The sequence below is a fragment of the Prinia subflava genome, chromosome Z (assembly GCF_021018805.1).
Source record: "Prinia subflava isolate CZ2003 ecotype Zambia chromosome Z, Cam_Psub_1.2, whole genome shotgun sequence".
NCBI lineage: Eukaryota > Metazoa > Chordata > Aves > Passeriformes > Cisticolidae > Prinia > Prinia subflava.
In genome coordinates, this window is record NC_086283.1 from 3567486 (window position 1) to 3591307 (window position 23822).

The following is a 23822-nucleotide window of genomic DNA, read 5'->3' on the forward strand; positions in this document are numbered from 1 at the left end:
TCTAAGGGAAGTACTATGAAGCTCCTACATAGACACCATTCAACCCTCCTTCCTTAGATTACTACTGGAAAATTTTATGCAAGTACCTAAAATGGCTCTAGCCTGGGACGCTCCAGAATAAAATCTGGAGTGCAGACTCTCCTCAACTCAGAGGGATTAATTTTAGACCTAGCACTTATTTCTACAGTGGAACAACCAAAATCTATGGTCCAACCACCCTCCCTGCTTGGGTACATGTATGGTTTAGATCCAGATCCAAATCCCGAGCCCTGGCTATGCTCACCCTGTACAGCAAGAAGATTGAAAACGCCTGGTTTAATTTTTAAGTTCTCCATTGCTCTCAACCACAGAGCATCACCCAACAGGAAATGTGTAGAAGCCCCTGCCCAGCTCTTAGATGTTTCTGAGTGGATAGTGATAGGGTGGTGGGAACAGAGGACAGGGCAGCATTTGGGGGGTGTAACAGCCAACATCTGCACACCCAGACAGAGACTGCCAAGGGGGAGTGAAAATAAAGAGGAGTCAGGAAAGGAGGCAGGATTACCTTCCCCTTGCCACCTCAATCAACTGTGGCATAGTGGGCCCCCTTACCAGGCCCTGCATCCTGGTAGGGATTGAAACCTTCTGTCCCCTGTCATCTGCAGCCATCATCACACCGGTGTGGCGGCACTTTCTCGCTAAGCCACCTGCTCATAGCAAAAAATGATGTGGTTTTCTGCTCTTTTCTCTTCCTCTGCACAAACCAGCCCAGAATACTCAAGTTACAGGCTCCTAAGAGAGCCAGACATTCATCCCATATGCCAAAGACAGCCCACCTGGGGGTTGTCTTTTGGGACTAAATGCATGCAGTCTCCCACCTCGATGTGGGGAGAACTACAGCTTGAAAACCAAGGCAGGAGGGGAGGCATTATTGAATTTTTTTTGCTTAACCACCATGAAAAGTGATGTAAAACCTTCCTGCTAACATACATATATGGAGTTTTGTGTCTGATTTGTATTTGTATGATCTGTGGCACTGTGTATAGATGAAGATAAAAGGTAGTAAGTCAGGAGTGAAAGGAGAGGAAGAGAGCGGGAGCTCTCTAACCTACAGCATAGAAGGTGCTTCAGCCAAGTGTGTGCCTGAACAGCAACTTCTGCTTTTTTTTTTTTTTTTTTTTTTTTTTTTTTTTTTTTTTTTTTTTGCAATCATTGCTCGCTTGACAGGCCCAGACGGCATTACATCACTTCCTAAAACCCATCAAAGAGAGTCCATCTCCTGCAGAAATGCAGCTCAGATGCTCCCCGGCAGGAAGCAGGAAATGTAGATGTTCGGGTGCAGCAGGGAGCCTGCCGGAGTGCCCCTCAGGTGGGAGCGCAGCCGGGGCAGCATGCGGAGCCCCGGGCTCACCGCCCTGCTCTCTGCCCTGGCGCTGGCCGCGGGATCTGCCGGCACTGGTGAGTAAGAAAGCGCCTTTCGCCCGCCGAGGTGGGACCGCGTGTCTTGCCTGCAGCAATGGGACCAAGTTGGAGGGCAACACCCTCCAAACTGAGCCCTGGGAGATCTGTGGGGACTTGCTCTCTGCTGCTTTTTGCTGTGTTTACCTTCTCTGTTTTCAGTTGCCTCTTTTTTTCAGAGCTTTGACTTTTTTTCCCTTTGACCTATCCCTGAACAGCAGCAAACAAATCCTACAATTCCTACATTTTCTAAACTTTAGGTGTGTAGAGAACCAGAGATTCCATGTTGACCCATCTGGCGTTTTACTTCTAATTTTAGTTTTTTTTTTGAACTTTTTAAACCCCACACCCACACCATCAGTATTTAATTGCAAAGTTAAAGCACTGCTTCCATTCAAAAGGTGACTGCCGATTTCCGCAGTCCTGGTGCACTGAAACTGGTTTAACAAAGGAACAGCCAGTTCCAGAGACAAGTATTTTGAACTCTCAGCTGCAGAACAAAGTGGCCTGCACCATGGGCTTAGGTTCTGACCCTCTGAAGAGAAGAACCATGAGTGGCAAAGTGGCTTGTGACAAAATGCTGGGGCACTGGGTTGTGGTTGCAGAGGCTCTCGCCTGTTTGCAGGGGTTATTGGTTCCACTGGCATTTTGGCAGCCAGCGACTGAACATGACAGGCGGCTCTTGTAGTGAAACCTTGCTGAGGTGGTGCTTGTAAGCCTTTCCGTGTCAAACAAATCCCTGTGCCTTGGTAAGGACTAGAAGTGTTTGCTGCCTCTGTGCTGCTGTAGCGAGCAGGAGCTCTACAGAAAGCAGGGAAAGAAGATGGTCAGTCTCAGATATCACTGGACTTCTCTTAATGTCCTAAAATGCACTGCTGGGATCGATGTTTTGGTGTGAGTGCTTTTTCCCTGAAAAACAGTACTTACTATAAGCAGGGTGTAGAGCTGGGCTGCAGGTTCCTGGCGTGCTGCGGAGCTGTTTGCACCTGGGAGACTTGCTTAACTGTACGAGCGAGCTAAGTGAGGTATAAAATGGTTTGGGTTTGGCTCTGTTACTACAGCCCTGCTGCATTGCAGACACATTAAGAAAACACGCTGAAAGCATTGAGTGTAGCTCAGAATCAAAGCAGTCAGAGGAACAAAAATCCTACCGTGGGCAGCGCAGAGTGGTCAGGCTCCTGCTTCTTCAGCTCATGTACAGGGTACTGAGAGCTACTATTTCATCACCACATCCCCATGGGAGGGGACGCCTTAGCCCGGGGCCCCTCAGCTCATGACTGGGTGCCCCCCTGCCTTCTCTGCAATGGGCATTAGGGGCTGCAAGAAGCACCAGGCAGATGTCACACACCAGGTGCGTGACAGTCCCCACACTCCCCACTTCCTACCAGTAGGTCCACCTTTCAATTCTGGTTGATTTCAGAATAGTTCCTCTTTGGGAGTGAGTCAGTCCTGCCAGAGCCCTCCCCAAGCCCTGTCAGCTCTGTGGTGCCAATCCACAGTCACAGGGGAAGAAGAGGAGAGCACCCACCTTTGCTCCCCACACAAAGGCAGTTTTTGCCTGGCAAGACAAAAACTTGAAGTTCTCAACTTCCAACTAGCCCCAAAATGTACCTGGGGGCTTACTCTGACTTCAAGGGTGGGACGGGGAATTTGAGAACTTGAGCCTTGAGGAGGAAATTAAACTGGTGGGGGGAAAGTTTATGTAGGGTTTACGTACCTGACAGGCACTGGTGGGTCAGGAATCCTTCTGCTGAGAGCAGCCTCCCAGGGAGATCCTTTGCTCTCACCCTTTCTTGCTCACAGATCAACAGGGCAGGGGTTTAAGAGAACTTTTTCACCTTTTGCCAGACACAGTCTTCACCTTTTAAATTGTCTACTGTCTAGAGACCATTTACCAAATAGGCAGAGAGTATGATTAAATCTTGCAGCACAGACAGATGAAAGTCTTTATAAGTCCTGTTCCCATACAATGCCAGAACCTTGTAAAAGCCTAGCCTTGCCATTTGGATTATGATTTGTGGATGGTTTTCTCCCTGCAATGCTACAATCACTCTAATCCAGTAGCTCTAAGAGCATTCCTGAAGTTCCAGGGTGCTGGCCTTCCCCCAGCTCCACACTGAGGGGAGTGTTGGGGTTTGCACCAGTCCCCTTGCCCTTGCTTTGATGCAGTCAGGAAGCCCTACAGGTAACAGTGTAGGGCATCGTCTCTACTGTAGGGGATCGTACTCACTGCTCAGCCTTGCAGCAGCTCTGGTGTGTGTGTTGATCCTAGTAACAAGCATTAAGACCCTCACTATAGCTTATATGCTCTGACCCTTGAGTCATCTCCCAGACTAGGCCATCTTCCACTGCGTTTGGTGAAACGGTGGAAAATTGCAGCATAAGTAGTCTGACATGGGGAGCAAGAAAATGTGTGAGGGAGAGGAGCGGTAAAACATGTAAGATCGCCAAGTGGAAGAGCTAGGGTCGTTGCAGGTAGTGTTTTATTTTGTCTGTGTCTCTGTACTATTGTTTTGAATTGTCATTCAAAGAAACACTGCTACCAAAGACCCAGATATTCAGCAGCTTCTACCACGAGCACAGGCAGTGACTCTCCTTGGCAGAGAAGTGTCTTAGGTTGCCTCCCTGCAAAGCCAAGATCTCTAAGGGAGCAATAGTTTTGACCTGTTGCCCCCTTAAGTAATGAACTGAGAATGGCTTTGAACCTGTTAAAATTTTCTAGCAAAGCAACAGTGAAAGAAATGAGGATTTGCTACATTTCCTCTTTCCAAAGTGCAGTGCCCTAAAAAGCAGATGAAAAACTCTTTCTACTGAACACATCAACTTCTACTTTATTACTACCATTTACTACCATTCCTCCATTTTAGCACACACACATTCACAGTTTTATTCAGCTGCTTCAGGGACATTTCAGAAAATCTCTCATTTACATGAGCAAGATTGTATACTAACTTTCAGTCAGTGATACCAGTCTCTTTTCCCTCAAGAGATTTGATGATAGCTGGAAAGCCTCTGGAGCTTTTGAATCTTTAATTTCAGGGTCCTCCTGAGAGCAAGGAGTATTGAGAGATTTGCATCACAGTGAGGTCGCACAAGTATCACGGATGCAGAGCTAGAAGGCCGTAAGAATAAGCAGAAGCGACTAAATGCATAAATTGGTCTGGAAAGCCTTTAGTACTGGGGGTGAGCAATGAGACTACAGGTTCACAGTAGTTCACACACCGCCTGTTAATGCAGCACTTCAGCTGGATAGAAAGACAGTGAGGAAAAGCAGTTTCCATCTTGTGTAAATGAGCTTAAACTGTTGTTTCCTCTTTCAGGTTATACCTAGATAACGCTTTCTAAGCACCTCGTTTTAATAGGATCTTGTCTACAGATTAGCCACCCTGAAATGCTTGTGCTCCCTCACCAGAAGAGTGTATGCTCCCAACAGCTAGCCTGCAGGCTTTTGAGGATTCCTCTTCCAGCCAGACTGACAGGCAAGACCTGCCACAGCAGGCAGCTGGGCAAGCCCTGGCCACGGCAAGGAGCAGTTCTTGCAGCAACCTGAAATGTGGAGAGAGGAACAGTGCAGGGATGAGCCAAGCAGTACATGAGAAGATCATATAGACCATGTGAGTGGTATGACTACACCACCAACAGAATACATGTATGGAGCAGAGTGATATAGGATATGGTATCTTTATTCCAGCTTTATAGCCTTTTCTCGTTCTGTCACCTTCTCATGAGCCTTCCTTTCACTGCATTTTTATAGCTTATGGGAAAGTTTAGAGAAATAAAAGTTTTCCTTTCAAACTAGCAAGCCTGGCTCTCCCACCAACACAGCTTTTGCGTTTTCTCTATTTCATTGCTTTTTCTTCTGTCAGTAGGCACTATAATATAATTTGAAAAATTCCCTTAGAGAACCCAGTCCTTGAGTCTGATGGCAAGGCAGCAGAGAGACTGATGGTTCTACAACAAAACTGAATATGCTGACTGCCAACTATTTTCTTTTGCTGTTTTCCTTTGCCTCGCATCCAAGTGAATTCAGAAACCTGTTTTCCTGCTTACTTCATGAGGAAGCCTATATCACCACCTCTGAGTGCTGCAGCACAAACCTGAGGTAGAAGTGCTGCAACAACAGAAATGTTCTTTGTTTGATTGAGATATAATTTTTTTGACTCCAATCTGTAAAGCCTCTTGGTATATTCAACTACCTCTGTTTCCTATGAAAAGCAGGTTTGGGAGCACCTCCAAAACTCAAGCAGAGTCTATCAGTGATCCAAGCATTTTTTACAGTAAAAAATATTGAGTAATACCTGATATCATGGTACCAGGGATATAGCTTTTTCACAATTTGTAAGAACTGTTAATTGAACCTTTTATGATAGGCTGCTATCATACTGCTATCAAGCTGCTTGCTTGCTCAAGTATTTTGGTCCCTTGAGTTCCAGATTCTCTAATACCTCAGTTGTGGAATCCTGAGAACTTCCTGACTTCCAGCTCCAACTTCTTAGCTTCCAGTTCCAGCTGTGCCCACCTTCCCATCAGGGTGGGATGCAGCTGCATGCCAGCCCCTCTCCCTTCTTCTCTTGAAAGCATGGAAGTGGTAATACAGGCTGGGCTGAAGCTGTGGTATGTTCCCATCCACATCCACTTCCACTTAACACAGGAAGAAGTCACCAGCACTCATGCCCTGGGTGGTCCAGACAAAGGTGAAGCCTGTGTGGTTCTTGTATGAGCATTTGATCTGCAGGCAAGAGGTGCAGAGGGATGAGTATGGATGTTGGAATGTAGCCAACAGCATAAGGCTGAGCTAATCAAGAGAAAGGGCACAGGCTTTGCAAAGTCAAGGAGATATCTATATGGTCACATGTGACTTGCTCTTTGTTACACTCCACTGGCCTTGTTTTCCATCCTGAATGTCATGCTGCATTGTTGTAAGATTCCCATTTGCAGGGAGCTAGTACATGTCTGCAAGATGAAACCCCAGAACAGCTGACAAGACAGTTCATGGTATGAATTATCACCACAAATCTGGTGTGGAGAAAATGTTTGAACAGCGCTTCGCAAAATCTCCAGCTTTCAGATGTTCTTCTGCCCTGCTCCAAACCTTGTAATGCCCAGCTTTCATTTATCCCACCAAACAGCCACCTGGGCCAGCTGCAACACAGCCCACTTGCCATTTTGAGCATTTTAAATTGAAACACTATGAAAAATAGCAACTATCTTGAGGTCAGCCACGTGTGTCTCTTGTGGCCTGGACGGGGGGCTGTGGCAGGGGATACAGCTGCACTGGGAGGCCTGAGCCTGACTCTCCCTGCTGGACAGGAGGCACAAATCCCTGATGCAGGCCATCGGGCCAACCCAGGTGCAGGTTGTGCTTTCCTGCTATGTAAAAAGGGTGATGTGTGGGTGGCCTGAGAGTGAGAGCAACTGCTGGGTGACAGGTGAGGCATCCCTTGAGGCTGAGCTCTGTTCCTTAGAGGTGTTGGGGGAGCTTGATGTGTCGAGGCAGCAGGTAAAATGCAAGAAATAAGAGCAATATCCTTGCAAGGACATTGTGCGATTGGCTGCCCTTCTGCTGAAAAATGTATTTAATTCACTCAGAGAAAAGATCTCTGTAAGAGAAAATGGTGGTCCCAGAGAGATGCTGTTTTGTCCCTGGAATTATGCAAAGTGAAAAAAATATGTGGCAGCAAGGTCATTCCCTGTGATTTGCCATTTTCTTTTCCTAGAGACTAGAAAAGGTAATTCTATTTCACACAGAGACAAATGATTTGAAGTCTGCTTCATAGTTCAAAACCAGGCAAAGTGGCAGAAATACTGGAAAAATCTCTCTCAGAAATCAAGCACAGTATACTGCAGCTGAAAGTTTATCACTGCAGTTAATGAGGTGTGACTGTTTGCTTTGCTTTAAAGCCACACCATGCTTTAGACATTTGAAAAATCCATTTTAGCTCTACAAATAAATGAAAAGCAAGGTATTTTCTCCACACTCTTTCCCTATTTTAAGCAACAGCCTTGTCCCTCTCAATATATCACATGTGGCAGGCGCTGGGTTTCAAGGGCAGTGGCTGGAGGAGGAGAATGAAGCAAGGGCACCGCAGAGGTTCAGTGAGGCTGCAGTGGGCCATCAGCCCTGCCTGTGGCACAGTCCATCACGGCACAGTCTGCAGCGCAGGCGTCTCTCGTGCCGCCCTGCCGCTCTGCACAACAGCAATCGAAATGGAGTGGCTGCAGGCACTGGGAACTGCAAACTGCCTTGGAAAAGTCAAATGGCCAAACTCCTGTCCTCTGCGATAAAATGAAGGACAGCCAGCAGGTCATGGGAATGGGTGGAGCAGCACACACCTAAAGGGGTCGTTACCTCCAAGAGGGCAAGAGATAGTGTTCTGCTCTTGACTGAAATACTAAATACAGAAGAGACAGAGAGACTATTGATACAAAGTGCTTTGCCACAGAAGGGCTATCATTTTCATTGTCCTATTGTGGTGCGGGAGTCTGGTGACCTTCACAGTATTACATTAAGTATTCAAATTCTTTCCTAGTTTCTAGAAAAGGATGAAACAATCAATGCCTGTGTGATATGTGCAGCATAAAAATCTAGATAAAACACTGCTGTCACACTCAAAGAATTTTATTCATCTGAAAGTGGGTTTCCTTGAATACAGTCTCATGAAATACTCATCTCCTCTTTGACACAAATCTGGTGGGAGAGGAGATGCTGCAGAGTGGATTAAGCAAGAGATAGCGCTCTAATCCCAGTTTTTCTCTCCCACTTGGCATCCCTGGGAAGGACAGCATCCCTGTCCTTCTGATTTCTCATTTGTAAAATGGAGATGGTAACTGCTCATCTCTCAGGGCCATTATGAAGATTAATGTGTTTACAAAAGCATTTAAAATGCTAAGTACTTTTGGTTCCCGTCCTGTGAGAAATGCCAGCACTGAGGTGCTGAAAACCTTAAGCTCTAGTGGAAACTCTGGCTGCCCAGCACTTTACAAGAACGAGGAGAAACATGTAATTGCAAAAGTCAAGAAATCCCATCCTGCTTTATTGCATAAAAATGAGATGTGCACCATGCTGGCATTGTATCTGAAAGGGCAGATAGCACAAAAAACCCCATCATTTAATTTCATGCCAAGAAAATTATTTTGCGGTTGTAATTTGTCTAAAGACTGATTCTTGCACCTTTGGCTACAACAGGATTTTTGGCATCAGTATAGATACAGTATCAGCCCACAATTTGCTGTACTTCTTTAAAGCTTTTAAACTCTGTGACAGTCAACAGACTCTTACTTAAACACACAAAAAGCACTCGTTTCACTATTACCAACACAGCCAATTTTAGCCACTTTTCTTGCAAAATGCATGATAAATGAAACCAGAACTGAGACCAAAGTTCAAAACCCCCAGTCTTAGCACTTATGGGGAATATCCAGCACTGATGCTTTGCCACACACTCCTTCAGCCAGTCTGTAGAATCAGTCAAAGGAACAGTTAATTTGACCTGTATGCAGTAAGGTCCCCGTGGTACTACCACCTCTTCTAGTCCACGCAGAAGTGGAAGTCAGCAGCTTTTCTATCATTCAGACTTCCTTTCACCAATTCTGTTTTCCACAGTGAGACAAATGTAACAAAATTGAGAAAGGCATAGAAACAGAGAGATAAGTGAACCAAAGGAATTGATGAACCAGGGATAATGGTCTCCCTGAAGGCAATACCTAACTCCTTGGGTAAGGGGAAGGACATATGTGCCAAGACTGAGAAGCAAAACAGGCTGGTGTGGTTTGCTGAGAAGCAGAATAATTTCACATGCGAGCAAGACCGGATGCCAGCCTGCAGGAAAAGAAGTCTGTTTGTGCAAGGCAGCTGTGTGCAGACAGATGACACATGCTGACGTGTCCCAGTAAAAGTCAGCTGAAGAACATGGTCATGACTGGTAAGATTTTGTGACAAAATTGAGATCTAATTTTACGTCTGATGCCCACGACTTCCAATCTGTGTGTATGGGGCATCTGCTGGGTTTTTGTAATACATCAAATGGGAAGTAAATACTAAAGCTGTACACTGTGACTCACTGATAATACTAATGAAACCCTTAAAATGTTAAGTTGTCTTCATATATTTGACAGACCCTGGAAATGATGGATCAGGAGATGGATCGACGATATTACCCACTTTTACAGCAACACATCTTCCTGCTACGGGTCCTTCAACCGTGGATGACCACGAGCCAGTACTTGTAACTGCAAGCACTACTGAAAGCAGCTTTGAAGCACAGAGTTCTCCAAGTACTGAACTGAATGCTGTGAACGATGAGGACAGTCTAGAAGCAGCAGAACAGTCTATCTTGATATATGTCGTCCCTGCTGTGCTGCTGGTCCTGCTGATTTTGTTGATCACATTTTTTGTAATGCATCATAAAAGGAAAAAGTCCAAGCAAGGTAAATTTGTCTTCTTGTGCATCAAAAGACTGTTACTAGGATGTGTTCAACATTAACAGAACATTATTTTGAGGCATGGGATGCCATATTTAGGGCGCTCTTCTGGGATTGTAGTTGCGTGCTTGACAAATAAGAGGGGGATCCTCCACAGCCAGCAGTACCTGGTCACACACTTCTCCTTGGGCAGGAGCTACTTCTGCTTCTGGGCATCTCCTGCTTATGCTGCCACACCCATGGGAGCTCTGGCACCAATCTCTGGCTACTCAAAATGCTGAGAATGCTCAGGGATGTAACTGTGGCTGCAAATGCTTGTTATGTCTTAATGCTCAACAACTTTAGGCAAGGTGAAATTAATGCTTCTACTGCCCATAGAACCCTCAAGGTAAAGCTGCTTGGAGCTTCAATAAAATAAGAACAAGAAAAATCATTCTAAGGAACAATTTTAAGGAATCCTGATTCCATAGGGTGGAGGCTGCTATGAAGACATCACAGCAAATGAGCTAGGTCAGACTGCCTGGGTGCTGCAGTAGGGTGAGCAATGCTTCAGGAAGGTGCTGTGATCTGATAACAAAGGAATTAGTGACTTGGAGTGTCAAGCCACAGGAGAACAAACTGAGGTGTCATATTAAAACCACATAGGTGGTAAGTGGAATTCTGAGGTGGTTGTATAAGTGTCTCTGCATGGTCAGAGTGCAGCTGTCAGCTTATCAACCTGCAGACAGTGCAACACATTCAACATAGTTTTTAACTCAAGTTTTCAGGGCATTTTTAGGTTGCATTCGCCTGATCACTCTTATGTTAGGGTTTCCCTCTAATAAACTACAAATTTGCAGTCAGGAACCCAGCTGCCTGCCTATTTCTGGATGATTGAAATGCAGGTACACTCTTCAGAGGGTTAGAAAATGTGGTGCCTTTCAGGAACACAGTCCAGGAACACAATCTCATGCCCTGTACCAGCCTGGGATTTTGAGCATCCTCAAGGCAGGGGCAGATGGCTCTGCGGTGGCTCTGCAGAATGGGAATGTGCTGGAACAACTGGGAGGTATCACCCACTGGCAACAATGATTAAAAATAAGGTTATTTAGGACAGGTTTTTCAGTCACTTGATTCCTGGAGGTGAAGGCATTTATCAGAATTATGCCTGTGACACCATTTCTCTCCTCCATTTTTCACTTAGTCTTGGAGTCATGTGTAGATTGGATCCCTTTTGACATCTGGCCAGTTCAGCTTCATTTGCCTAACTGAGATCTAATCTGCCATGCAGTCCAACTCACTGCCACCCTTCTCCCCGTGAGCGGCTCCCAGAGTATCCAGACAGAGCTGAATTGCCCAAGTGTTATCTATAGCAAAATGTCCCAATACTTCCAGTAAACATTTTTTTTTGCAGAAGTGGTTCCTTTTCAGGATACCATTTCCCTCAGCACATCTGTTTTGCAGAAGGAAGTGTGCATCTGCCCTGTCCTGCCCACTGCAACACCAACACTGGGCTTTCTCCCATCACGACTGAGCTAATAATGAAATGCTTTTAGATTCAAAATGAAAATTGCAAACAGGATAGGATGTTTTGCCTTTCATCTGCAATTTAGTTTTCATGGCCCTTGAAAATGCAACCCTTGACCCTATTCAAGGCTTGTGTGCAGTCTGGACCCTGTAAATACAATGGGTAAACATCATGCAAAACAATGACCACCAACTTTCTTCTTTTCCAGATGAGCTGGGAAGTGAAAATGTAAAAAGGTAACTTTTATTAATATTGTTCTTTTAAAAAAATTTCTTTTACTCTATCCTTTGTCTCCTTCACTGCCTCTTTTAATTTCGCTGTACACTAAACACCTTTACGTTTTGCCATTCATTGAACCAGAAATCTCAACAGGTGGATAAAGTGTAACTTCAGTACATGGCTGAAGTGTATGACTAGAGCAGGAGACAAGAGTTAGTGGTGACTGAGGCAAGGGCTGCCCCACAGACACCCACAGCCCTCGCTGAGCCTGCTCTTAGGCACCTCCTGCTCCATCAGCCACAAGATATACAAGGTGCCCCATGAGCAAAGGGGATCAGTTCCCAGGCTCATCACGGGCCTTTGCTCTTCAGAATAAGCTCTGTGTCTTGCTCCCCTGTTTTTCAAGTTTATCTTCTTACTCAGAGGTGAGGCAGAAAGGCTTGCCTGGCTGCTACATGAGCAATGACTTAGATGCTTGGAAAACAAGACAGAAGCTGTGAGGCTCTTATCAGAGTCAAAATTTTTATTGTTACCTTTTATTGACCTGCATGTTGCTAATGAATGCTGAAAGTTCACAAATTGGCTCTATGAGAAAGAAAAAGGGTTTTTTTTTCTAAAAAAATATGTTTTCTATCATATGACTGCTGGAATGATAAGCAAAAGGAAGCTAAGCAGAGGCATTTAAATAAATGCAGCTCTCATGACCTTTCCTTTGAAGTCACTGCAAATGTCAGTCACAGCTATGATGAAACTTTAGGCCTTCAGCTTTTAACACTGGAGCAATGGTACTTCTGTCATGTGTTCCAGGAAGGCAGGGACAAACTATCTTGGTTTTTTTTTTAGTTTTCTATTTACAGCAGAGACAGTTTTCAAGAAGCTGCAGTGATCCTGTGCTCTGGCATGTCTCTGGCTGCACAATCTGAGTCCCTCTGTGTGTTATGTCTCAGCTGGCCCTACCTCTGCCCAGGACTGGCATCTCAGTGCCACTCCCTCGCATCTGTTCGTGGCCCCTTGGTTCACACCCATCGGGCTGACATCTCCTCAGATTACAGGGCTCGGATGGCTTTCCAGAGTTTATACATGAGTCTGGAATTATAGGAAAGTCATACAAAATCACTACATTTTAAGTTGTTTGCATTAAGCATTTTGTGTAATACTTTTCCCCCCTCTCTTCTCTCAAGTCCTATTTTTGAAGAAGACACACCCTCTGTTATGGAGATAGAAATGGAAGAGCTTGATAAATGGATGAACAGCATGAACAGAAATGGTACACGGTAACCCCTCTACTCCATCCTCCCTCTCTTGCCCGCTGACGTAAATCCCAGGCATAGGAAATCAATGGAAGGTGTTTTGTATGCGTATCACTGCTTTTCCTACAATATTTTTAGTTGCGCTCTTTACTCCCTCCTACTAAAATAACTGAACAAATGTCAGGGATAGATTTTTTTCAGAGGAGTATTTTAGTTTGTGTGGGAGTTTATTTTTAACATGTGATAGAATCTTATAAATGTTTTCAGTTTCCAGTAGACATTTCTATTAAACACACTTATAGCTGTGAGTGTTATTTACATTTTTAAATACACATTTTAATGCTAGATGCTAGTTTCTCTGAAGCATCTAATCCTTTCAGTCTCCAGATTTTCTACACGTTTGTGCTCCACACTGAGGTCTTGTAGAAGAGATACGCATTTGCTCGTAGTTCAGATCACCATTTATTTAAAATGCTGCCAAGAATCTGTGAATATGCCCTTCCCCTCCCTTGCAAGCCCATGCAGCAATTAGAACACGCAGTAACTACCAGCAGCAGCATCTTCAGCTGCCTTCTCACTTATTTAAAAGTACCTTGCATTTTCCCCCCGATTTTTCTCCCAGGTGAATTCCCCAGTCAGAACCTCTAAGGGGTCTGCATTATCATTCCAGGTTCTCCTCAAAAAATGCAGCTGTTTGGTAATCCATGAGTTAACCAAGGCCTGATTTTGAACCATGAACAGCATTTCACTGGCTAGGAAATGCTGAAACACTGATACTTTTTTCATTCCTGGTCCCTTGCCTTCTATCCAAATGGCTCATTTGCCTGACCTACTAGGCATGCTTTCTTTTTCAGGACATAAAGCTCTTTGGAGCATTTCTTTGCATTAGCACAGTGCTCCACATGATGGGGTTTGCCTTCGTGGTCTGTAAACTCTTGTAGAAAACATGTGCTAAGTGGCAGTAGTGAAAGAGAGGCATTAAGTGTACTACATGGGGAAAAAGTGGTATAAAATATATTTTAAAATTTTGTGGAGAGAAGGGAGCAAATATTTTACATACTTTTGTGTGTGTGTGCACGTGCGCATTAGTGTTCCCTAAACTCCAGGCCCAAATTCCCAGCTGGACTGTAAAGCATAGGTGCAACTGTCAGCAGTGGAAGATTAACAAACTACTCTCCCCATGGCAGTGTATAGGAGCTCAAAAGTAGCTCCTTTACTACTTTGAGACAGTCCTCAAAAGTAGCTCATTTGTATAGGTGTACATAAAGAACTGGAATATATAATAAATAAATTGTGGCAACACCTATCAAAGCGAAGGACGTGTAAGATTTATGTTCTGGGGATCATGCAGATAAAAGGGTGCAGAAGTGCATCTGCAGATCTATATTCTAAAGTGACTGCATGATAAAAGTTGATGCATTTTTGAAATAAATGTAGAACAACTGCCAAGAGTAACTATAGTCTTGTTTTTTACCCTTTTCCAGGTGACTGTGAGTGTTTGCCTACTGTAAGAGAAGAGGAAAAAGAATCAATCGCCAACCCAAGGTACTTTAATTCATTATATTATTTGAAGAAATATGGTCAATGTCATTCTAAAATAATCTATTTTTTGTATGTAATTATTCTTTGGTCCATTTAACTTTTAAATATAGGAACTTTGACTTCAACTTAAACTAAAGGCCTGACACTCCTATTCCTAAACCAGTCTCTTCTTGTAAACTGCACTGCTAAATAATCTTATAGTTGTAAAGTGGTGCAAGACAGACAACCAGATGGCACAGATGGAGTTTCATTCACTGATCAGACTTTAATCACAGTTTCCCAAGGTGTTAATACAAGCTTTCAGCATAGCTTCCTTGGCACTCTTCACCGAAGGCACCCCAGTTCCCCTCTGCCACCTGGTGCCTATAGCTTCTTGGGAACCACTGCCAGATGTTTTGGCTGGAGCTGTGACCTGACAGACAGGGACTTGTCTGACTCCAAGAAAAAAATGAGAATGAAAAACACGAAGGATCTTCCCAGTGCCCCCTTCCAGCACTCCCCCAGAGCTGGCACTAGTTGATCCCAGTGGGATGCAAAAACGCAATCCTGACAGCTTGTAAATTTAAAATCTTTCTGGTTGGTTTCCTTAGGATTTTGGCCAGAACTCCCAAACCCCTCACAATTTTCCCTGATTAAAAATTCTGGTTCTTGTTTCCAGCTGGAAACAAGAGGCTGTACATTGCCCTTGCCTGCCCTTGCCCTTGTGTTGCAGCTGCATTTTGAGGAGTGGGCAAAGCAGCCTCTCTGTGCCAGGTTATGATGACAAGCCATCCTGTGTGCCAAGAAATCCCTGGTGCAGGGAAGCAGTGATGCAACCAGGCAAGGCCAGAAGCAGGGAGAGGACCTAGGTATTCTGCTTCCCATGGCATCAGATAATTCCACTGAACACGCCTCTCTGGCAGAACTGCACCTCCTGCTGTAGACTGTCATAATATTCCAATCTTCTTTTTGGAATTTCCTTCCTCAGGAGTGAAATAGGGATGTTAAATCACCACTGCTGCTGAGTTTGCAGCTCAGTTGCTCCAGTTTCAGAGAACCTTTGGATAGGGCTTGTCCACTACAGACACTTGTTTATAAAAGTTTTGTTTTTACATCTACTGCAAGTGAAATCATTGTTGTTGGTTTTAGTTCAGTTTTGTTTGAAAAAAAGGGCTTAGATCCTAGGGTCCAGATGCAAGCGCATTAATTTTACCCTTAGCAACTGGAAAAGATCCTGGATTTGTTAGCCATCTGGGTCTTCCCTTCCTGCTGCTAAATGCTAACTCAGAGGGGGGAAAATTGTTAAGGAGAGGCAGCTGCACAGCAGTTCTCTAAAAGCAGATTTGCTGAGTATACCACTGACTATTGCAGGGAGTATAGAACAAAGGGTGCTTCAGCCATAGGCTAACACCGGCAGAAGTCATATTGTAAAAAAGGCTTTTTGGACACAACACCATCCTTAGTATCAAGTTTACTTTCCAAATCTTTAACAATTCATTTTAAGGAAAAACAAAACAAAACCTGGCTTACCAGGTTTAGCTGACATTTTACCATCCTTGCTAAAGGAATGTTTTTGTACTGGATTTGCATTAACCTCATCAGAAGAAGAGGGTTTTGCTCCTGGCTATCAAAAGGCATCTTTGGGCTACACCCTACCTCAACCTCCCCACCTGTAAAACTGAGTTATTTTAGAACACTACAGTGAGGCTTAAGCCTTGATACAAAAAGGCAACCCTGTTCAGATAAGTATGCTTCAGTCAGAGCAAAGGCACACACATTATTTAAGCAAATTTTCTTGTGAATGGTATCTTAGCATCAGACTGGATTAGAGATATTTATGCCCCTAAACTGTAGAAAGGCAAACAAATGCAAATAAAAATACATTTATCTCTAAAACATTCAGAGCTGCTCAGACAAGGGGTATTAGTTGAATACAAAGTGCAAGAATATTAGATTCAGTTTAAGATCCTGAAAGACTGCTTTGTTTGGGCAAAATTCTTCTAAAATTAGGGTAGTTTATTTTTTAGATTTTTTTGATATTTCAGTATGGGAAACATCTCAAGGGTACACTGAATAGAGATGGTGTTTTCTTGCTTCACAAAGGTGCTGAGCGGGAGTTCATCAAGACCCAAATGTCTTAAACTATGAGTGATTTTGATATAATCTTGAAAATACGAGACAAAACATTTCAATAATGACACTTTGACATTTTCAGAAGGAAGGTTGTTCCAAAACTGCTTTTCAGAGCAAATGAATTTTTAATACAAAAATTTTTGAAAGTTTGAAGAACAGAACTGTGTGGTGGTAAAATATTTCTATGTTGAGTATTTCCTTTACCCCAGGGCTACTTCTTCAAATGTCATTTCACATGAAACTTTGAAATATGCTTAATTTCAATGTGAAAAGATATTTGAAGTGGTGGGATTTCTCAGTAAACAAACAAAAAATTGCATTCTGTTTATTTGCAATTGAACCTGATCAGTCCAAGATCTGCTGCTTTTCCCAACCAAATTATTAGACGAATAAATAATATCAGAAAGAGAATTACATACAGATAAATAGATGTTTTCAGCAGCTCTTTTAAGCAAGAAAAGTGAAAGACTAAGAAATAAAATGAAACAAAGCTATTATTATGGCAAAATTTGTACTCATGAGCATCAAGGCTGCACATTTGTGCACAGGAGGTAAGACACAACAGCCTTGGGATCCCTGATAGGTGGAGGTCACCTATCCTAAGTTTCAAACATATGTAAATACACATTTTCAAAATTTAGATACACTTTTCAATATATATATTTGAATTCAAACCTCTTGCCTTTGAAACTTACTTCTAGAATCCTGATTGTGCCTGAGCACAGAACTGCAACCCCCACCTCCCCCACAGCTGCCCTGGGCCAGGGCTCCCACCCTGTGCATGCAGGAGGGAGCAGGCAGTTTGTGCAGGGGCAGCAGGAAAGGGCTGATGATCTGTGGAGTACAAGGGGGTAGAGACCAACCTCTGCTCCAGGGACCTTTGCTGTCCCAGAAAAATAACTGCAGCCTGTCCTCTTCACAGCATGGCTCATTGTAGGGAGTGGAGGACAAGCAATCCCCCTACGCCCCATCACCTGAGAGGTTTGGTTTGTGTGGGTGCTGCTGGGCACCCTCCTAGTCTTTCTGTCTGAAAAAGGATGACTCCTTACGGAGATATGTTTTGGATGGATGGTAAGGCAGTACTGAAAACAGTACTGTGAATGTGCCTCAATTTGGCAAGAGAGAATTTACAATTTAAGAAAAATTGTAAAATATTAAGATTATGAGTGGCTCTTATAGCTTCAGAGGTGGTTTACATCCCTGCTGACTGAATTCTGAACAGCCAATATAAGATGTCACATATTTTAACATTGGCATGAGCCAAACATTATTAAGAGAGTGTTAGGAAGAAAGCCACTTGGGCAGAAACCAGTGGGACAAAGAGAAAATGCATCTGTTATGAGGCCAGATGTAAACCAAAAATTCAGAAGTTATCTTCAGCTGTGGAAAGAGAGCTGGGAGCAGGAGAAAGGCTGTGCTGGGCATGAACTATCAGACAGGAATCAAAGCAGCCCTCGCATCCATTGCATAAGTGACAGATTTATCTTCTGGTAACACCTTCTCATGAACTCTAGAGATACTCTTGCATGTTATTTCCTGCTGAGACAACTAATCCAACAGTGTGACACTGGTGTTTTTTTCTTTTCCACGTGTACACAGTGATGGTGAATCATGAAGTCCTCAGAACAGCAAAGAACTGGCTAAAGGGATGCAGCACACAAGCTCATCGTTCCCCAGATATTGGAAGAACTGGATTTAAATATAATTAATCTCAAAAGGACATAGAAGCAAATGCTGTTGCTGTGTCCCGCTTTATATGGTCTTCAAAAAGGAAACATTACCAAGGGAAAAGAAGAAAAGAAGAGAAGGAAAAAAAAAAAAAAAAAAAAAAAAGCACTGCAGCAAGATTAAGGACTGATTTAAAATCTTTTTACAATGAGATTCACCAAATCAAGAGAAACCTCTTTTCTACCCCTGCTAAAAGTTCTCAAAGTAGTCCATGTTTCTATCTAGTTCTGCAGTTGTGTATTGTGCAGCACTTAAAACCAATTCTGTTCCAGGTTTGGTTTGGTTTCAAGGGTGTTTGTTTCAGTGTCCATAATTCTGGACTGCCCTGGTTTGGTGGATATGAAGCTCATGCCTATGCAATGTTTATTTTTCAATTTGCTTTTTCTGAACAGTGCACTGATTTGCACAGGATTGCTTTTGGGGATGTACCAGGCTAGGACAGACCAGCTATGAGGGCAGACAGCACCTAAAAAGCCTCTCAAAGGAATAGCCACAAGTGACTGCAGCCCAGCAAGGGCATGGATTCTGCAGAGTGCTTTTTGGTTTTCAGATTAAAGGCACTGTAGAGGTGAAAAGTATTATTTTGAGACTGCCTTTCAGTTTGTTATCTCCACAGATGAGCGCCCTGGGCTACCTCTCCCCATGTAACTCTTCTTCCTGCCCAGGGCTATACTCTAACCACCTACTTCAGGAATATTCAACTTAAAAATATCTATTTTAAAAAAATGAATGAGGTTGAAAAATTGAACAATTCAGTACTCACATTAAATACAGATTTAGATAAGTATGTGTTATGCAAAATTATTTGGCCAAGGTTTTCAGATGCAGGAGGTTTCCTGCTGCTTCTGTTTTTAAATACCAAGCTTGCAATATCTGAAAGTCATGGACTTCTAAATGTGCCCAGTCACCTTCAGCTACAATGAAAAAATCAGACTCCTGGGATACCTCAAGGTGGGAATATGAATGTTTTAATTGTGTCCATTGGTTTTAGATACCACATCTGTTAGGCATGTAGCTTAAATATGTAACACACATAAAAGTGGATCCTTGCTTGGTCAAAGCTTCTCTTGCTTTATTTAAAATAGCAGATTCGTATGCTACCATATCTTATGTCCTACCTATCTTCATATTCTATTTAAATATGCAATGCCTTCCCACTCAATACATGTTTAATATGATCAGTTTTGTTTTGCCTGCAAATAATTCACTGATGTTACCATGCATGGCTTGATTAGAGAGAAAAAAAGTGCCTCAAGCCTCTGTGATGGCATCTAAGTATCACTAACAGCTGACAAATACAGAGAATGATTCAGCTTTGTGAATAATTAAAGACGTAAAAATACAGAAGGAAAAAATGTTTAGAGCTAACCATATTCAATTACTGAATTTGACTTGATTAGTAATTTCCTCAAAGAATAAAATATTTCTTCACTGTTCCAAAACAATTTATTGAAATGAGTAATTAGTAAATGAGTGAGGTAAATAAATATTCCCTGTTTGGATGATTTTTAACTTTGAAAGAAATGTTTTAAGTTCATCTTTCACTACTTCTTTTTTAAACATTTCTACTATTTACTGACAGTAAACCCATCATGTAGAATGTTGGTTTAAAAGAATGCAGTCACAAGGGGAAGAAAAAGTGAAAGACTGAAATGTAGAAAATTTTTAAAAATTGAAGTAGGTATTTTCCAGTAGTAGTTTTGTTAGGTACTTCTTTCCAACAGACAAAGATGTTTTGCTCACTTTTCCCACAATTTGTAAAGCAGTAACCTGAAGGTGCCCAAAACAGCGAGACTGCGGTCTTTTTTAAATGGTACAAGATAAAAGGCCATATTTTAAGACCATTACCAGCTGTGTGGTTGGAGGGCAGTCAGTGGGACCCAGCAGTCCACAACACCAGTGTCCAGCAGTGACTCTCACCACACCATGCTCCAGTCCACACAGCTCCGTGTCCAACAGCTGTGTCTTCTCCCTGGAGAGAGCTGAAGCACAGATGGATATGAAGAATAGGAGTCCTTGCCTTTCATATTTTATTTATTTTTGCTTTTGAAAATTAACCAAATCCCAAAGGTGACATTCTATGGCTTAACTCAGTTCTGGCACACTGATGATCCATCATCTGTCCGAGCCACACACTGATAATAGTGCAATGCACTAACTCCATTTGCTGTGGCATTTGAAAAGAGCTTGTGCTGTGCATGTGGATGGTTTGGGGCGTTTGTTAATTCTAGATGGTCCTTCTGCCAGATAAAAGGCTGCACAGCTCCAAATAAGTTTCTCAGAAATTAAGTTTTACTTATGTATTTTATTTTTCAAGTTTACCTTTGAGAGAATATTTTTTCTGTAACCTTATGCCATTAAGCATTAATTCTTATTCCAGTGTTCATGACTGATCAATCTCTTCATAAAGCTTTAAAATCAATTTTGTCCAGAACTAATATCTAGGTTGGAGGTTTATAATTATTCATGTCACTTACCCTCTCTAAATTCTGGCACACCAGAGAATTTATTTCCCTCTTCAGGAACTTTTCTCGGCATTTAAAAATACAAAACAATGCTTTGGGCACTTCCTCAGCCAATTCTGAAAGAAATTTTCTCTATCTGCTGATTTTTAAAAGTGCAAACTTAATATATGCTGCGTTACTATTGAAAAATGTACCATTCCATCAAATCTCACCTGTCATCAGGTCTTTTCTCCTTGTTGAAACAGACCAAGGGTCAAGGAATTGGCATTTCAGTATAGTTATGGATATTTCCAATAGATTCCCTCAGTACTAGACAAATACAATTTTCAGTATTTCTCTTTTCCCTGGACATTTATACAGCATAGTTATTCTTCCCCTAGCCCTAAACTATGGAGGGGATCACTCATTCATCTGATTCCTCAGCCCAGCTCTGCACTACTCCGTGTCTCCCCGCTGGTCTCTCTCTGGAACCATAACTTTCATGCTGAGGTCTGCATTTGCCACGGCCACTCTGGCCCAACACTCGCTCACAGCCAAGCCTTTCTGTGGACACCACGTTCAGGGGTGCAGCCTCATCACGGGCACTGCTTTAGCCCCTCTCCTCCATCACCCCGTTTGGTATTTCCCTCTTCCTCTCACCCGCATGCCCCTTGCTCTCCTGTTTGTTTTACGCTTTTCATCAGTTCCTGCCCATTTCCTTTTGCACAGTTTTGCTTCAGTATTTTAATTTTGTGGGTAGATTGAATTACAGGGTATTTCGACCATTTCATGCCTACATTAATACAGCCCAAACATTATAATATTTCAGTTCCTGAGTATTAACTGTACACGTGTTGCGGTGAAATAAATCCTCCTTTTTAACCCCTCCGAAGTTGCTTGCTAGTTCAGGCCTTGGAAGGCTTTGGAGGAATATTTCATAGACAGTATAAAGGATCCAAAAGAGGCTCTGACCCTCAGCCGCAGATCAAGATGTTTATTCCAGGTGGTATCCAGAGGGAAAGAGGGCATGCACAGAGGAACAGGGTCTCTTCTCAGCTCTTGCCAGGGAGGGGCAGTTTGGGTCAGCCATTAGGGTCAGAAAGGGAAGGAAGGGTCAAACTACATGGTACAAGCTCTAGGGGTCCCTGAGGGGGGAGAAACCATTCCCACAGGGAAATGTAACATTGTGGTACCTTCATTTTCCCTAAATCGTTCACAGAGTCAGGTCCTCTACCCACAAAATAAAAAGGAGAACAACCAGACAGTAGATAAGATAGCAGCGAACTCTAAAAATTATTTTCTCACCATGCACTACAGAGTATTTAAGCCTCTGTGGTAATATCATTAGCCTGATCTGAGCCAACCCATCTCACCATCATCTTGCAACATCTTCCAGTAACTGATAACTCAAATTATCATCCCTCAGCAGAAAATGAGAAAAAGCATGGAAACGGGAAGTATCTCCCACTATGTATTTTTCTGAAATGTTTCACAAATGTGATGATCCCTAAGGAACTGCTACCTCTTTTTCCATTTTCTTCAATAATTTCAGTAGTTATCCAAGTAGTTATTCAAGACAATTTGACATCTAATTTACAGCATGAAGCTTTTTTGTCCTGCAGAAAAGCTACAGATCCAAAGGTGGATTTGAGAAATTCATAGGTAATAAGAAGGGTAATTAAGAACCAACACCTCTCCTAGACATGCCAAAAATCAGTATCTTAACAAAATAGAAATAACTCCTCCATAAAGTTACGAACATAAGGTTGCTGATATTACCAGCAGCAAATTAATTCCATAAGAGTCCTGCATTTGTAAAGCATGTAACCCTAACATTAACCTCAGCAAAAATGAATGTTCTTTTAGTTTCTAGATAATCATAAGTTATAGATTTGTAGATAACGCTTGTTCTAAGATTAGAATTTTTTTTTTTGTAATACTAAACTCATTGGGGGACCCTAAATTTTTAGAAGTTCCATTACCTTTCTGATGTCAGACTGCTGTTTATTCAACTGTTTTATTATTTTGTAATGTAAATATTTGACAGACACAATATTACTTAATTGTATATAAGAATTTGAGATTTTAAACAACTTGTTCTAATAAAGTTTTTAGTGTCTACAGATTCTGTTTTTTCCATAGTCCTGCTAATCTGCTCAAGTCTGTGGATGCTAATTACTTGTTACTGATGTCACAATTACTCAGGCCTGAGAAGATGTACAGCTGTATATGGTACATAGATAACTCACTCTTGTCAGCTCTCTAAAGTTCAGACAAAGGCAAAAAACCCACAAAAACCAAAAGAGAGCTGCTTTATATTTTGTTATATTTTTGTTGGGATATTTCAGATTGTTTCTATCAATAGATCAATCCTGACTCCAGGGAAAGTAATGAATTTCTCCCATGATTTGTCCTTAGGGGACTGTTGCCATCTTTCTTTAATGATCAGTCATTTCTCAAGTTATTTCAGGTAAAATACTCAAATGGGATTCTCCAACGTGATAGACCTGCTAAAGCAATTTTCAGTGGATTTAACAGAAAAGGAAGGAAAAAAAAGGATGAAAAAGAGAGATGTATTTCCAACTAGAGATTTAGAAAAGATTAATAAAGTAAAGCATTACTTCCATCTATTTTTCCAACAGACAATTTCATTAGAGAGGTATATAATGGCCTAGGAGTATGCAGTGTTTATTCTATTTAATGCTCTTAATGTTGAAACCATCTCAGAACAAAAGCATCATAGCAGTGACCAGGCAGAAACTAGTCACCTCTTTTTCTCTCTCTCTCTTTCCTAGACAGCACATCAGCAGCACACTTGTCTAAGGTACAGACTTAGAAAGCTGCATTCTGAGGCAATGCTTGTCTAGTTCTCAAGAGAGGTGCAAAAGAGGACTTGACTACAAAGTCCCAGAAAGTGTTGTGACACCTTGGGGTGTACCACAGTTACTCTCCTGTCCCCAGGCATTCGCTCCTGCCCCACTCTGCCCCTCCTAGTACCATCATGCTGACCCACAGCTCAGGGGCTCCTCCAACATGCACTACAACAAGGCTGGAAGGGTCGTGGGAGAACTGGCTTGGCAGAGGGGTTGAGGGGTGAGCAAAGGGGTGGCACAGCCTGCGCCAACATTATCAGCAACATACATGGTAATACACCCCTGCACT

At 42.6% G+C, this 23822-nt stretch overlaps 1 protein-coding gene across 1 annotated transcript; it reads left to right on the forward strand.

Moving 5' to 3' along the window:
- Positions 1-92: 92 nt before the first annotated feature.
- Positions 93-22785, forward strand: LOC134564445 (transmembrane protein 154-like). The gene is made up of 6 exons (XM_063423304.1): positions 93-1437; positions 9553-9864; positions 11574-11601; positions 12766-12851; positions 14319-14379; positions 18088-22785. The coding sequence occupies exons 1-6, from the start codon at positions 1308-1310 to the stop codon at positions 18101-18103; spliced, it is 633 nt and encodes a 210-aa protein (XP_063279374.1). The 5' UTR covers positions 93-1307; the 3' UTR covers positions 18104-22785.
- The last annotated feature ends 1037 nt before the right edge of the window (positions 22786-23822 follow it).